The 13,359-nt window shown below is 44.7% G+C and overlaps 1 protein-coding gene across 1 annotated transcript in view; it reads left to right on the top strand.

The window, feature by feature from the left end:
- The first annotated feature begins 3,831 nt into the window (after positions 1 to 3,831).
- Positions 3,832 to 13,359, top strand: part of Atp8a2 (ATPase phospholipid transporting 8A2) — a 432,334-nt gene continuing 422,806 nt past the window's right edge. Inside the window, exon 1 of the mRNA XM_035452970.1 lies at positions 3,832 to 3,971. Coding sequence (XP_035308861.1) covers positions 3,871 to 3,971 — 101 coding nt within the window. The 5' untranslated portion in view covers positions 3,832 to 3,870. The remainder of the gene's footprint in view (positions 3,972 to 13,359) is intronic.

Genomic DNA, 13,359 nt, shown 5'->3' with positions numbered 1-13,359 from the left:
TCACCATAATGTGCTCTGCTATATATGGCACGGTGTTTTCCTTAGGCAAAACAAATTTGCGTTACTTTGAAAATGAATCTTCCAGCTCAGGGGTAGGTCAAGATGAGGTCACAGTGGTAGAAGGAATTTATCTGAATCTTGGCATTGAGGGGACCCTTGAAAATCTCCCAGTCTGGCTCTGGTAAGTATAGGAAGATGAGCATTGTGGCATGCCAGGAACTTTGGAGATTCGATGTCAATCTTCTTCTCTTGCCATTTATTTGTGTCAATAATCCTTTGCCATTAATAGTACTTATCAGAATTTAAATGTTGGGCAAACTATTGTTTTCATTCTTTTATTATTTTTAATTATGTGTATATGTGTGAGTGTATGTGTCACATGCTTGCAAGTGCCCATGTTGTCCAGAGGTGTCAGGTTGACTAGAACTAGATTTACATGCCATTTTGAGTCACCTAACATGGGTGCTAGGAACCAAACTTGAGTCCTAAGAGTACTGTATGCCCTTATGCCCTTAACCACTGGACATCACTCTGTTATTTCTCTCTGTAATGCTTTTTTCCTAGTCTGCTTTAAAACTTGGGTATCTATTTCTCTCCCCCTTTATAACTCACACCACCAGTTTCCCTCTCTCAAAAGACAGGCAGTCTTAAAGATTCCTTCTGGGACGTTTATCAGGTCTAAGTTTTCTTTCATTCTTCACTCAGCCCATGCATTTACTGCCTTACATCTAGATTACACAGATGTACAGCTAGTTCTCCTGTCTCTTGATAATTTGCCCATCACTGCTGGGTGCTCATCTTGCTTAGACATCGTTTGTGGCTTCAGATGAAGCCCAGGTCAAAGCTGGGCTTTCTTAACCCTGTGTGTCATCTGCAGTCTGCCCACAGGCTCTATTTCCTGAGCTTCTTGTCTGCTCTTACTCAGCTTGAACCCTCAACACGGATTTATTTTTTGCTTACCCCCCCATACGATTTTTGTTTACTTAATATTTAATTGGGCTTTCCTTGTAACTCATCCACAATTCCCTCCTCTTTCCTAACAAAATCCATGTCCAACCTGGAAGGCTCTTATATCTTCCAGCCACTTCTCCACCCAAAGTGATGGTGTGACCTCTGACCTCCCTTAACCTTCAATCCCACTCTTTCTTTCTTGGTCATAAACTGCCACTACTAGGTAGCTGTAATGGTGTAGATTGTCACATGATTCCTTAAACTACTTGCTATTTTTGATGACAAGAGGCAAGACCTCCTATTTTGTGGTCCCAGCAGCATCTAACAGATTTTTCAGGTGTGGCTGCTCATGGGTATCACTTACAAAGTAGCCCAGGGCAGAATCAGTGAGGATATGGTCCACGAAGAAGGAAATAGTGGGGGTTCCCTTGGTGATAAGTATTTCTTGGCTATGAAGCTTAGAGGAGTGGAGAGCCCTTAGTGAATTGGGTGCAGTCCTGGCAATAGACTGTTTGATCCAAGCTACTGGTAGGTCTTTGATCTCTGTGCTGATCTACCTGGGAAATCCAAGGCATTCTTTATGGGTTCCCATCATGTGTCAGGCTGTGGGACTCCAGGAGTTTCATTCAGGTGATTGTAGTAGACAAAACAGATCCCTGCTGTCCTGGAACTTGGGCTGTTGGGTCTGGGGAAACATCAAAAATAAATAGTATCAGGTGATGATGGCCAATGCCGAGGTTAAGTGGCAGAGAGAAAAACTGTTCTTTTATACCAACTAGTCACAAAAATATTCTTCATCTGTCTGAAAGTAGCAAGTGCTTCGAAATGCAGTCTCCTTGGGGATAGGGTTCAGTGGTAGAGCACTTGCATAGCACATGCAAGGACCTGGTTGGGCTTAGTTCCTAGCCTACAGAGAGAAGAGAATAAATAAAACAAACCTAAAACCAAAGCCCATTCTTTGATTGAAATCTAGGAAACAGAGCCGATGGGTTAGCCAGGACAGAAGGAACATTCTTGTTTCCTGCTGCCCCTTCTCTGCAACGAAGGGGCTTGGCATTGTCTACTGGCCAGGGTAGATCCTAGAAAGGGGTGGCAAGAGGGAAAAAGGAGAGGGGTTGGTCCTACAGTAAAAAATAGCCTGGGTGTGGTGCACCCACTCATGAAGGAGCAGAAAACGGCTGTGTCTGACTTGTGGACCCAGGTATGAGCCCTGAAGCCTGAACCTACCAAGTGTTCTGGACTTTGGGAAAGGGGAAATGCCTTAGCCTACTCCAGTCTTAACCCTTCTTCACTGGTCTGGATAATAGTATATCAGCTCTGGATACTCAATTTGCCTTTCGGTTTCCCTTTTCTCATGTCAAGGATTGAAATTCTTACAGTCAAGTTAACAAGATGATTTAACCAAAACTGTAGTTTTTCAGATTTTCTCCATGTCACTAACAGGTTTCTCGTAGCTAGTAAGTGGAAGTTTACTCCAGTGAGAGGCAAGTCTTGTAAATGATGTGCAATATACACCTCTTTGATGGGTTGAGAAGATGGGGTATTAGTTGGATAAATATTTAAGGAAAACAAGGTTCCACCCGCTGAGCTTTTGTTTTTCTGTGAGCCTTGATTTTCCCTAAAGGTGGGCGACCTCTTCCCAGAGGGTATGCTGCGTTGGAGCTGTGTGTGTGTGTGTGTGTGTGTGTGTGTGTGTGTGTGTGTGTTTACATTTGCTCACGCACGATGTGTGTGTGTGTATGTGTGTGTGTATCCTTCTGCATACATGTCATGAAAAGTGCAGGGGAGTTAAGCTCACTCAGAAGCTTCGAGACAGGGCTTGCTATTGTGTGGGAACCACAGAAACTACTTAAGCAAGGAACTGAGAGCTCACGCGCCCTGGACCAGAGCCGGCAATGGGGAAGTTGAGCCTCTGAGGTGATCTGACCTGTTTGTGGACACCAGCTGCAGAGCTCTGCATGATGACGTTGGGAGCAAGCTCTGCCCACTTGATTCGGGACTTTGGTTCCACGGCACAGAGGTTCTTTCACCTCCTCCTCCTGTTATGACTGCACGTGGGTCATCTCCCTAGGGCTGTTTTTCTCTTTGTGACAAAACACTATCCAAGAGGCCCAGTAAACCCAGCTCCTGAGTGCAATCCCTGGGATGAGGCGTAGCCTCGGTTAGGTGGATGTCTTCTGGCTTTACCGCTGACTCCCTTGGCCTCCTCCAGTCTCAGGCAGTCAAGTCTAGAGCGGCCCTCTGCCTTCGCCCCCAGCCAGCCTGGCCAGAGCTGCCAGCGCGGGTACGGCAAGCTACATGCTCGGCCAACTCCATCCTAGCGAGCGCTCTGGGCTGCCGAGTCGCTCCGGAGCGCTGGGGTTGTGCAGGACGGATGGGATAGCCCGCCTGGCCTCTGGAAGGTCAAGGGCGGTGTGAGGTTTCTGGTTGGTAAGTCCGGAGCTAGAGAAGCCTGGGCTGAGGAACCTTCTCCGCAAGCCCATGTTGGGTGGGGCTTCCCAGGAGGGGCGGGGCCTCCACTGGTCTACGGAGGGGCAGGGCGTCAGGCAGGGGCGGGGCTTCCGCAGATCTCTGGCGAGGCGGGATCCCAGGGGTGGGACCTATTCACAGGTCGGGGTGGGGCATCTCAAGTCACCGAGGGGTGGGGACTCGCAGGTCCAGAGCCCCTCCGGGTGGGGTGGGGCGGGGCCTGCCGCTGCCTCGGCGGCTGTGGCTACAGTCTAGTAGTCTCCGGGGCAGCCAAGGTACATAGCGGCCCCAGTCTCTCCAGAGCATCCTTCGCGGCTGGTCTCCGCCTGCAACAGGCTCGCAGCCTCGGGCCTGGAGGCTGACTTCTTTTGTGTTTTGTTTTCTGCCCCGCGCCTCATCTCGGCAGGACCCGTTCGTTCTTCTGCGGGCTACAAGAAGGCAGAGGATGAGATGTCCCGGGCCACGTCTGTTGGAGACCAGCTAGAGGCACCGGCCCGCATAATTTACCTCAACCAATCTCATCTCAACAAATTCTGCGACAACCGGATCAGGTAGGAGAAGCTGCAGCCAGGTGAAGCTCAGCGCTCACCTTCACGGGATGGGTTTTCAATCACCCGGCTGGCCCTCAGTCCATTTGCTTCCCCCAGCACTTTGCATCTCTGCCTCCTGCACCTACCTCGAGCTCAGAGGTCTACACCAGGTACTCAGTGCGCCATGTGAGCACAGGGGCTATCTTCCTCCCCTCTGCAGTGCAATGCCACAGTTCCTCTGGGGGCCCCGCGGAAGTTACTCTGATGCCAAAAGTGAAGGTGTCTACTCACCCCTGTACTGCCTTCTAAGAATCTCAGTAGTCTCCATGCAACCTCATTGATAGTTCTCTTTGTCATCACGAGTAGTTTGCAGAACGTCTGTGGGGAAGTGCTTTATTAGGCAATCGCACAGGCCCTAGGGATTCACATTCATTTCCCAGTGACCCACTGCTTTTGCTAAGGGTCTTGTTTGCTAGGAAACTTTGTCTAGTGTCAGCAGAAAAATGAATGGAAGGTAGCATTTTAACATCTGCTTAGTGTCTGCTCTCTGCCTGCCGGCCAGTGTGTTAGATGTGTTAGCAGTGCCAGCATCTCCAGTGTCTCGTGGAGCAAGTCATTACCGTCCAGATCAGGAAACTGGATAGAGATGTGGCATGGAGTACTATGATCTTATATTAACAGATACTAAATGGGAAAGCCAGAAGTCAGAACCCACTCATCTGAGCAGCAAACATATCCCAGCTGTTGTGCAAGACTTGCTTCTTAGCTTGGTGTTAGCACACTTTGAAATGTCATTAAACTTTTGAGCTTTGAACAGCTTCACCTCTGCAAGTGATTTCTGAGGATAGTTTTGTGAGCGCTGTAGGTCACCATACTCAGGCCTGGAAGATACTGATGGACCAGGTCCCACACAGATTATTGAGATACAATCTAGTACTCTTCTTCTCCTCCTCCTCCTCCTCCTCTTCCTCCTCCTCCTCCTCCTCCTCCTCCTCTTCCTCCTCCTCCCTCCTCCTCCTCCTCCTCCTCCTTCTTCTTCTTCTTCTTCTTCTCTTCTTCTTTAAATAAAGCTTTGGCTAAAACTTTGCTATTGTTACATATCTATTACACTACTTCAGTCATGCCACACTGGCTGCCTAGCTTGCAGCGAGATATGGTTGTTGGGTCATTTCTATAGCTTGATAGAATTTGGGAAAGAATAACAATTCACCTATGTGCATTTATTTTATTAAGGGAGTGTTAGGTTGTGTGGCTTTATTTTGTGTTTCAAGAATAACCTTTGAACACATTTTACATTTAAAGAAGTAAAGCTTAGGATATCTGAATCTTGATTCCTGAATATATAGGCTTGTTTTAAGATATGGAACATTACAGATATTACAAACAGCCCATTATGACATTACAAACCTGGGTAAATGTACTAAAAAAAAAAGAGGAAACTGGAGCCTCATACATTGCCAGTAGGAATAAAAGATGGGGCTGCTGCTCTGGGAAGTAGTTTGGCATGTCTCCAAAAAGATCAGGGTAAAATTAGCACAAGACCCAGCAATTCCAAGACCAGGTATACATAGCTAACACATGGGGAAACAGAGGTCCTCACAAACACATGTACACCATGTACATAGCAGCAGGACTATGGTTGCCAGAACACACACACACACACACACACACACACACACACACACACACACACATATCCAGGTCTTTGTTCAGATGAGTCTATGAAGTGTGGAAGAGCCACACAATGGAATATTGTCTGGCTACAAAATGATACAAAATAGATGAACCTTAAAAGTTATTAAATGAAAGAGCAAGTCGTGAAAAGCCTCATTTTGTAGGAACTGATGTATGTGAAATAGCTGAAAGAGAGATGTATCTCATGATCCACTCGCGGTTCCTGGGGCTGGGGAAGGAAGATGGACGTATGGGAGATGGAGTGACTGTGCGGCTTGGAATGGTGGCTGTATTACTCTGAATGCATGAAAAGTCCTGATGCTGAGCATTGGCCATACAGTTCCAGGTCTCCACACCTTCCATATTTCTGCTGAATTCCTTGGAAAAACACTAAGGTCAGTTGTAAAAATTTAATATTGTGTAAGGAGATTTGATTGGAGCATCATTTGTTTTTTGAACTAGGGTACTTTTCAAAAGTTATTTTTAATTTGTTCCACCAATTTTAGTATCTTTTTGTGCTGCTGGTTTGAAACAGTGGCAATAAAATAGGGATCTCCCCACCCCAATCCCTAGTTTCCACAGGAAGTGTGCTGTTTAGTTTCTTGTCAACTTGACACAAGCAAGGGTTATTGGTATCCTGGCATTAGGCTGACCCTGCCCCCTGTCAATGGGCAGGATAGGCACACCAGCATTCAGGCAGATACTTAGACAGCTCAAAGGGCCCTGTGTTGCGCAATGCCTTATATTGCTGCGTAAGGACTCTGTTCGCATGTGCAAGCTTCCCCTTTTAAGCGAGCGCCCTCTGCCCCTACCCTCCCTTCCATCTCTGCGACTGGTCAGCCGACACATACTCCTTCCTTTGTTCCCTTTCCCAATAAACTCCACGTGTGTTTTTTGAGTCTTGTGATTCTTGTTTCATCTCCCGAAGCTGCAGCAAACAACAAGGGTCACCTGGGAAAAGGGAACCTCGGTTGAGAAAATACCTCCATTAGATGGCTCTGTGGGCAAGTTTATGGGGGACATTTTCTTGATTGATAGTTAATGTAGGTGAGTCCAGCCCAGTGTGGATAGTAGCATCCCTGGGCAGGTAGTCCTTGAGCATCTAAGAAAGCAGGCTGTTGAGCCATGGAGAGCAAGCCAGTAAGCAGCACTCCTCCATGGTCTCTGCTTCAGCTCCTGCCTCTAGGTTCTTGCCTTGAGTTCCTGCTCTGACTTCCCTTCATGATGGCCTGAACTCTGTAGATTGAAATAAATCCTTTGCCACTAAGTTGCTGTGCTCATGTGTTATCATAGCAATGGAGAGTGAACTAGGACACGAGGCAAACATTAGGGCGCAATGGAGCCTCAATACCTGTTTGTATCAGGGCTGGTTTTATCCTTAGAGGGATACCCGATATGTAGTTTCATTTGTACTTTTTTTTTTTGCAATAAGGGTTTGGAATAGGTATGTGTATTGAATTAGCTAGGAATAAAGCAGGCATATACCAGCTGTATAACTGTATAGTTGGATTCATTTTAAATATATTATACCAAGTATTAAAATTTTAATTTCTGACTTTGTGGCTTATCCTGTAAGAATGTTTCTAAGTGCACTGGACCTAGTGTGGCCCTTGCACTTCTGTATTCCACTTCTGTTGGGTGTTAATGGGACTCACTAATGGTTGTCAAAGGCTTGTAGTTCATTTAGAACTTGCTTTCAAAGCTTGACATTAGAGTTTGGGGCTTTCACCAAACATTGAGGTAAGGAATTGGAGCACTTTAGTAATGCTGAAGTCAAATTTATAAAGCACTGAGTTTTTTTTTTTTTTAAAAAAACTAAGATATTCAAGGGAATGTTCTCACCACAGGAAATTGCTAAAGAATTTCTTTTTCTTAATGAGAAAAGGCTGATATTTTTCTTTAGGCAGAAACATGGAGGGGGTCTTTCTCAGACCACCCCTCTCCCTCTCATGCTGGGGATGGAAGGTTCCTTATACACTCCAAACAAGTGCTATGCACCTCAGCATGTTGCTTCTAAGTCAAGCTTTTTGGAAAGAAAGGCTCCCAGGGGGCAGCTGAGGGGCCCAGTGATCATTGCCTGGTGTGTCTTTTCAGAGCTTGACCTCTCCAGGTCGGGTTCTTTGACTCTCCCCACATCAGGATCTTTCTGACTCAGACAGTTGCCGGTGCCACCTTGGCAATCACTGTGTAGTTGCTTTTGAAGATGCTTGGCGAGCTTTGACTTAAGCCACGGACAGGGCCATGGAGTTTGACAGTGAGGAAGGGGGCTGTTGAGCGTCTGGGGAAGCATGTGAAAGGTGATGTGTTGTACTTTAGTATCAGGACTCAAGGAGGAGGCTTGACCTGAAGAATGTCTAGGAGAGCCAGTGACCCATCGTATCTGGTTGGCCCTATACCATCTGGGGATGCTCTACCTGGGAATTCTAAATTTAGTCCTGAGAGTTATGTCATGTGTGTGTGAGAGTCTCTCCAAACCTTGGTCTTGGACTCAACACTGAAGTAATGTCCGATCTTCCGCTTGCTGATGTTTTCCACCAGGAAGCCAGATTCTGGTCATTTTTGAAGCAGCACCTTCGTCCTAGGCAATGGTTCTCACCTAAGAGGACAATGATTTTCTTCATTGTGTAGAAATTAATAGTAAAGCTGGGCATGTTGATGTGCACCTTTGATCCCAGCACTCGGGAGGCAGAAGCAGGTGGATCTCTGTGAGTTTGAGGCCAGCCTGAGTAGCGAGACACTGTCTCAAAACAAAACAAAAAGAAATGAATTGCGATTAGTGGAATGTTTCAGGGTTCTTATGTTTATGGAGGACTATGCACCTAACAAGATCTCCTTTTTCTGGCGAACACTCTCATCTCCTTCCACACATTTACATGCACAATATAGACAACTAAAGTTCAGTGATGTTTTTGTTTATTCATGGAATTGTGTAACCATCATAATTGTAAAATTTAGACCATTTATACCACTTCAGGAAGAAACTGTACCATCTGTCAAGCATCCTTCTCTCTCCAAGTACCATCACCTATCAATTATCCTTCTCTCTCTCTGTACCATCTATCTGACATCCTCCTCTCTCCCTTCTGCCTCTTCCTCTCCCCCTCAGCATCTAAATAACCACTAATTTACTTTATGTTTCTATGTGTCAGTCATTTCCCATGAATGGTTACCTTATCCTTTTTTTGTAGTTTATTTAAATTAAAGTGTACTTAGAGGAATGTGTTGGTAAATCTTTAGTTTCTATATCATGGCATAACTCGCCAAAGGGATGATGAACAATATTTATGATATCACAGTTAGCAATATGTCATCTCTCTCTGTGGTTATCAATGTATGCAATTTGGAATTCTGACTTCCAGAGCCTTAGGGAATTTTCATGTTTGAAGTCAGGTCTTCAGTGCAAGTTCTAGATACTTCATTTAGGTTTGGAGTGACTCATTCATTTCAGGTGGGTGTTTCAGCAATTTACAGGAGAGCAAGGGAGCTTTGTCAGATTAGCCTGTTTCTTCAGGTTGCTTTGTCTTAAGGGAAAATTGCTTTATATTTAATGTAAATATGTTTCTGTCTTTGCTAATGTAAGTTTAAAATAAAGTATCACCTGTCTAGAAAGAAGAACTGAGCATTGGGTGCTGGGTGTATATAGGATCATCATTTTTAAAAGCAGGTTAAGCATCCCTAATTTGAGAATCCAAAATTAAATAAAAAATGCCCCAAAATCTGAAACTTTTTAAGAATTGACATCATGTCAGAAACAGAAAATTCTACATGTAATCTCACCTGGTGGGTCATCATCAAAACACAGGCACAGCAAAGACATCCAGTACCATTACTGTCAGGCTAAAGCATGCAATATGTGTGAAACACAAATAGATTCTATGTTTAGACTCAGAAAATCTCATTGTGTCCATGCTGATATTCCTGAGACCAAAAAGACAAAACAATAAAAACAAATGATCAAGCTATATCAGAAACAGTCATTTTGGTGAGGGATGTTTAACCTATAAATTGGGACCCAAATGTCATAGATAGTATGCTTGTCATAAAGGATGGAAAGAACATAAGAGCCTTTAGTAGTTCACTTGTAGGTACACTGTGGTGCAGATGGTGAGTATATATGGTACTAGAGACAATGTTGTTGGATACTATGAAGATAAAGAATTCTCTCAATTTTTTTTAAGCTACAGAATTTAGACAGAATCTGGTGTATGTTAAACCTGCTTACTATTTAGTAAGGAAACACTACCAAAATCTTAATAATTTTTTTGTTGATTTGAAAAGATCATTATTTAAAGGAGTTGAGGGTGCATATCCTTGTGGAGTTTGCCAAGCAGGCACAGAGTCTTATTCTTCAGTGTTATTCTTCAATAAACCTGGTATGGTGGTGCATGGCTATAATCTCAGCACTCAGGTGTTATGCATATAAGGATCAGTTCAAGGTTATCACCAGATGTGTAACAGATACAGGCTAGTCTTGGATGCACAAAGTATTTCAAAAATAAATAAACAGGGTCAGGGATATGAATCACATATTACAGTGTTCGCTTGGTGAAACTGAGGACCTGAGATCCACAGCACTCGCATAAAGAGCCCGACATGTGAGATGGAGAGATGGCTCAGTGGTCAGAGGCAGAGGACCAGAGTTTTGTTCTCAGCACCCATGTTGTGGGGGGCTTGCAACTGCTAGTAACTCCAGCTCCAGGGAATCCTCACACCCTTGGCCTCTGTGGCACCAATACTCATATACACATACCCATATGCATAGTTTAAAAAAATTGTATCTTTTAAAAGCCAGGCATGTTGATGTGTGCTCATAATTCTAGCACTGGAGAGACAGGCAAGACAGTTCTGGGGCTTGCTGGGCAGCTAGTCTAGCTGATAAGTGAACTCCGGGTTCAATGAGAGACCATGTCTCAAAACACAGTGATTGGAGTTGACACCCAATATCAACCTCTGGCCCCCCCACATGACACACACACACACACACATACACACACACACACACACACACACACACAATAAATGATAAATAAATGGTAAAGCTTATGTATCACTGATCAAGTTTGTTGAAGATAAAATACTCATCGATTCATTGCTTATGTTGAACACATCTACCCAGCTACCTTCAAGCCCCCTGGAGATCTCATCTCTGTCTCTGCTCTCCAAAGCAGACAGTTTCCTGATGAGGAACATCATAATAAATCAGGAATACTTATTTTTTTTTGTATACACTAGCAGCAAATAGCTCGACAGAAAAGTCTGGCTACTAAAAGTGCTATCTGATTTATACCCAGGGCAGGATTTTGAGATATCTCACATTTGAAAATATTGAAATTATAGGGTTCTTGGCACCATGTATTTCAGGTAACCACTGGATGCCTAAGTTATCTTGAACTGTATTTTTAGAAACAGAAGAAAAAGCATGTCAGCCTTGGGCTAGTTAAGTATTTGATGTTTCTAAGGAAACGGCAAATGCCTGGGAGAACAGAGTTTGGTGGTAATATTTATCAAGTTGACCTTTGTGAGGGTTCATAATGGAGCCAATGAAACCTCTGTACTGTCCTATTCATAGGTAGGCAAAGACATTCTGTTTGAGAATCTGGATCAGTGACCTCTTTTACTGTTCTTCTCTTCTCAAATTCCCTTCCCTTCCCTTCCCAAATCCCTTCCCTTCCCAAATCCCTTCCCTTCCCAAATCCCTTCCCTTCCCAAATCCCTTCCCTTCCCAAATCCCTTCCCTTCCCAAATCCCTTCCCTTCCCAAATCCCTTCCCTTCCCAAATCCCTTCCTTTCTCTTCCCTTCCCGCCCCTCCCCCTCCTCCCTTTCCCTCTCCTTCCATCCCCTCCTCTCCCCTTCTCCCCTCCCTTTTTAAAAATCTGAAACATGGACCCTCACTCTATAGCTCAGTTGGCCTTGAACTCTTCCATCTAGGCTGGCAGGGGATTTGGCCTCTTCCCAAATTCCACAAACTCACTGTTTTCTACAGACTTAAAAGCATATCTTAGTCTTACTGAATTAATCAAAGACTCATTAATGGGAAAGAAGTTAACATTTAACCAGAGTCTGAGGAAACTAAAGAGATACAGGGACTAAGTGCAAGAGGAGAAGGTGCCTGCGGAGCCCTGAGAAGAACTTGTTGTTTGAGCACAGTGCAGTGTGAGGGTGTGCTTCTTTTGGATCATGTGCTGTGGCAGTGAGGGTGTTACCAGAGTTTGCAGTGTAATAGCCTGGGCTCTAGGAGTCCCAATAAGCAAGGTTTACCCACCTGTCCCCAGTATATCAATTAAAGAAGCTAGTAATTGTGGGAGTTTTATTCAATGTAGCCACATTAGGAACAGCAACAATAAAAGGATCCTGTGACCACTAAGTCCATCTTCAGGGTCCTGACAAGTTGTTAGGGTTTAATAGAGGGCCAGAAGTATGTATAATTAGCATTCCTAATCAAGGTGTGGTGCATGCCCATTGCTGATCCCTTATGTCCTGGCTCTGACTGTGGTCTATCCTGTAAGGTAACTCTGGTAAGTTGTCAGAAATGTATGAACTCTTGGGAGGTTTGTCCTCTGGCTGGCCCAAAGGATGCCTGGGGAAATTACCATTCTTCGGGGTTCATTGTTTCAAAAGTCCAAGAGGCAAAGCGAAGACTAGAGTGTCTTTGGTTTGCCTTTCCTGACAGGTGCTTACAAGATGTTGTCACTGAGAAATCAGAGTGAAAGGTGGATAGTTATTCTTTTGTATCTTATGCAAGTTTCCATAGTCTACGATTTTCCCAAGATTAAAACAACAACAACAACAATAAGAAACTCAAAGTTGAAAAAACAGCCAGAAATAATCTAGACCAAGAACTCAAAGCTCTCATATTCCTGTTGGAGGGGATGGCAAATGCCTAGGTGTTTTGTTAGAACAGGGGTGATGTTCAGAGGAGAAAAGGGCTGGGGCTCGGGACTGGAGATGGCTCAGTGGTTAAGAGCATGTGCTGATTTCCCAGAGGCTCTGAGTTTGGTTCCCAGTATCCATGTTGGGTGGCTCACAACAACCTGTAACTCTAGGGGAATATACCTCTGGTCTCTGTGCACACTTGCACTCATGCATATACCTGTATTCACATACATGCAGTTAGAAATAATAAAAAATCTTTCTTAAAAAGGACAAAAGAAAGAGGCAAGGTCTCCCCAGATTGCTGTGCTAAGTAGATGAGAGAACACTTGCTCTCTGGTGTCCAAGAGTGTCCCCTGTGCTCTCTGCCCACAGTTTGCATGCAGGACTCCTGGGCTAGGTGCATAGAGGCTGAAGGAGGCTGCAGTACTTAGGCAATGGGCAATTCTGTAGTGCCCAGCATTCAGTCTTAGATCTTGGGTTCGCCATCTGGAAACAGCACCAAAGGGCTTGCTGTGCCACCTGGGGCTCCTCAGAACAAGGCAGAAACCAAACCAGCAGCCCTTTCCAGGGCCAGTGCTTACAAAGAACAAAAGGGGTATCTGACCATTGTTGGGCTGTTTTATAGAGAAAGTTCCTGAAAACCATGAGGTCAGAGTAGATTTAACTGCTGACCCACTCTTTTCTCTTGAGAGCCAGCTCCACAACAGAAATCAGGTTTTCAGCTAGTCATCTTGCTTTATATTAGAAGCAATGGAATGATTTGAGGTTGAACATTCAAGTGGACTATTCCATTTCTTCAGGACTTGTGTACACCATAGCTTGAATGGCTCTGTGTGCATCTTCGTTTGTATAGCTCTGGAG

The sequence above is a fragment of the Cricetulus griseus genome (assembly GCF_003668045.3).
Source record: "Cricetulus griseus strain 17A/GY chromosome 1 unlocalized genomic scaffold, alternate assembly CriGri-PICRH-1.0 chr1_1, whole genome shotgun sequence".
Classification (NCBI taxonomy): domain Eukaryota; kingdom Metazoa; phylum Chordata; class Mammalia; order Rodentia; family Cricetidae; genus Cricetulus; species Cricetulus griseus.
The sequence above is the reverse complement of the archived record's forward strand: the minus strand, read 5'-3'. Positions and strand labels throughout refer to the sequence as shown.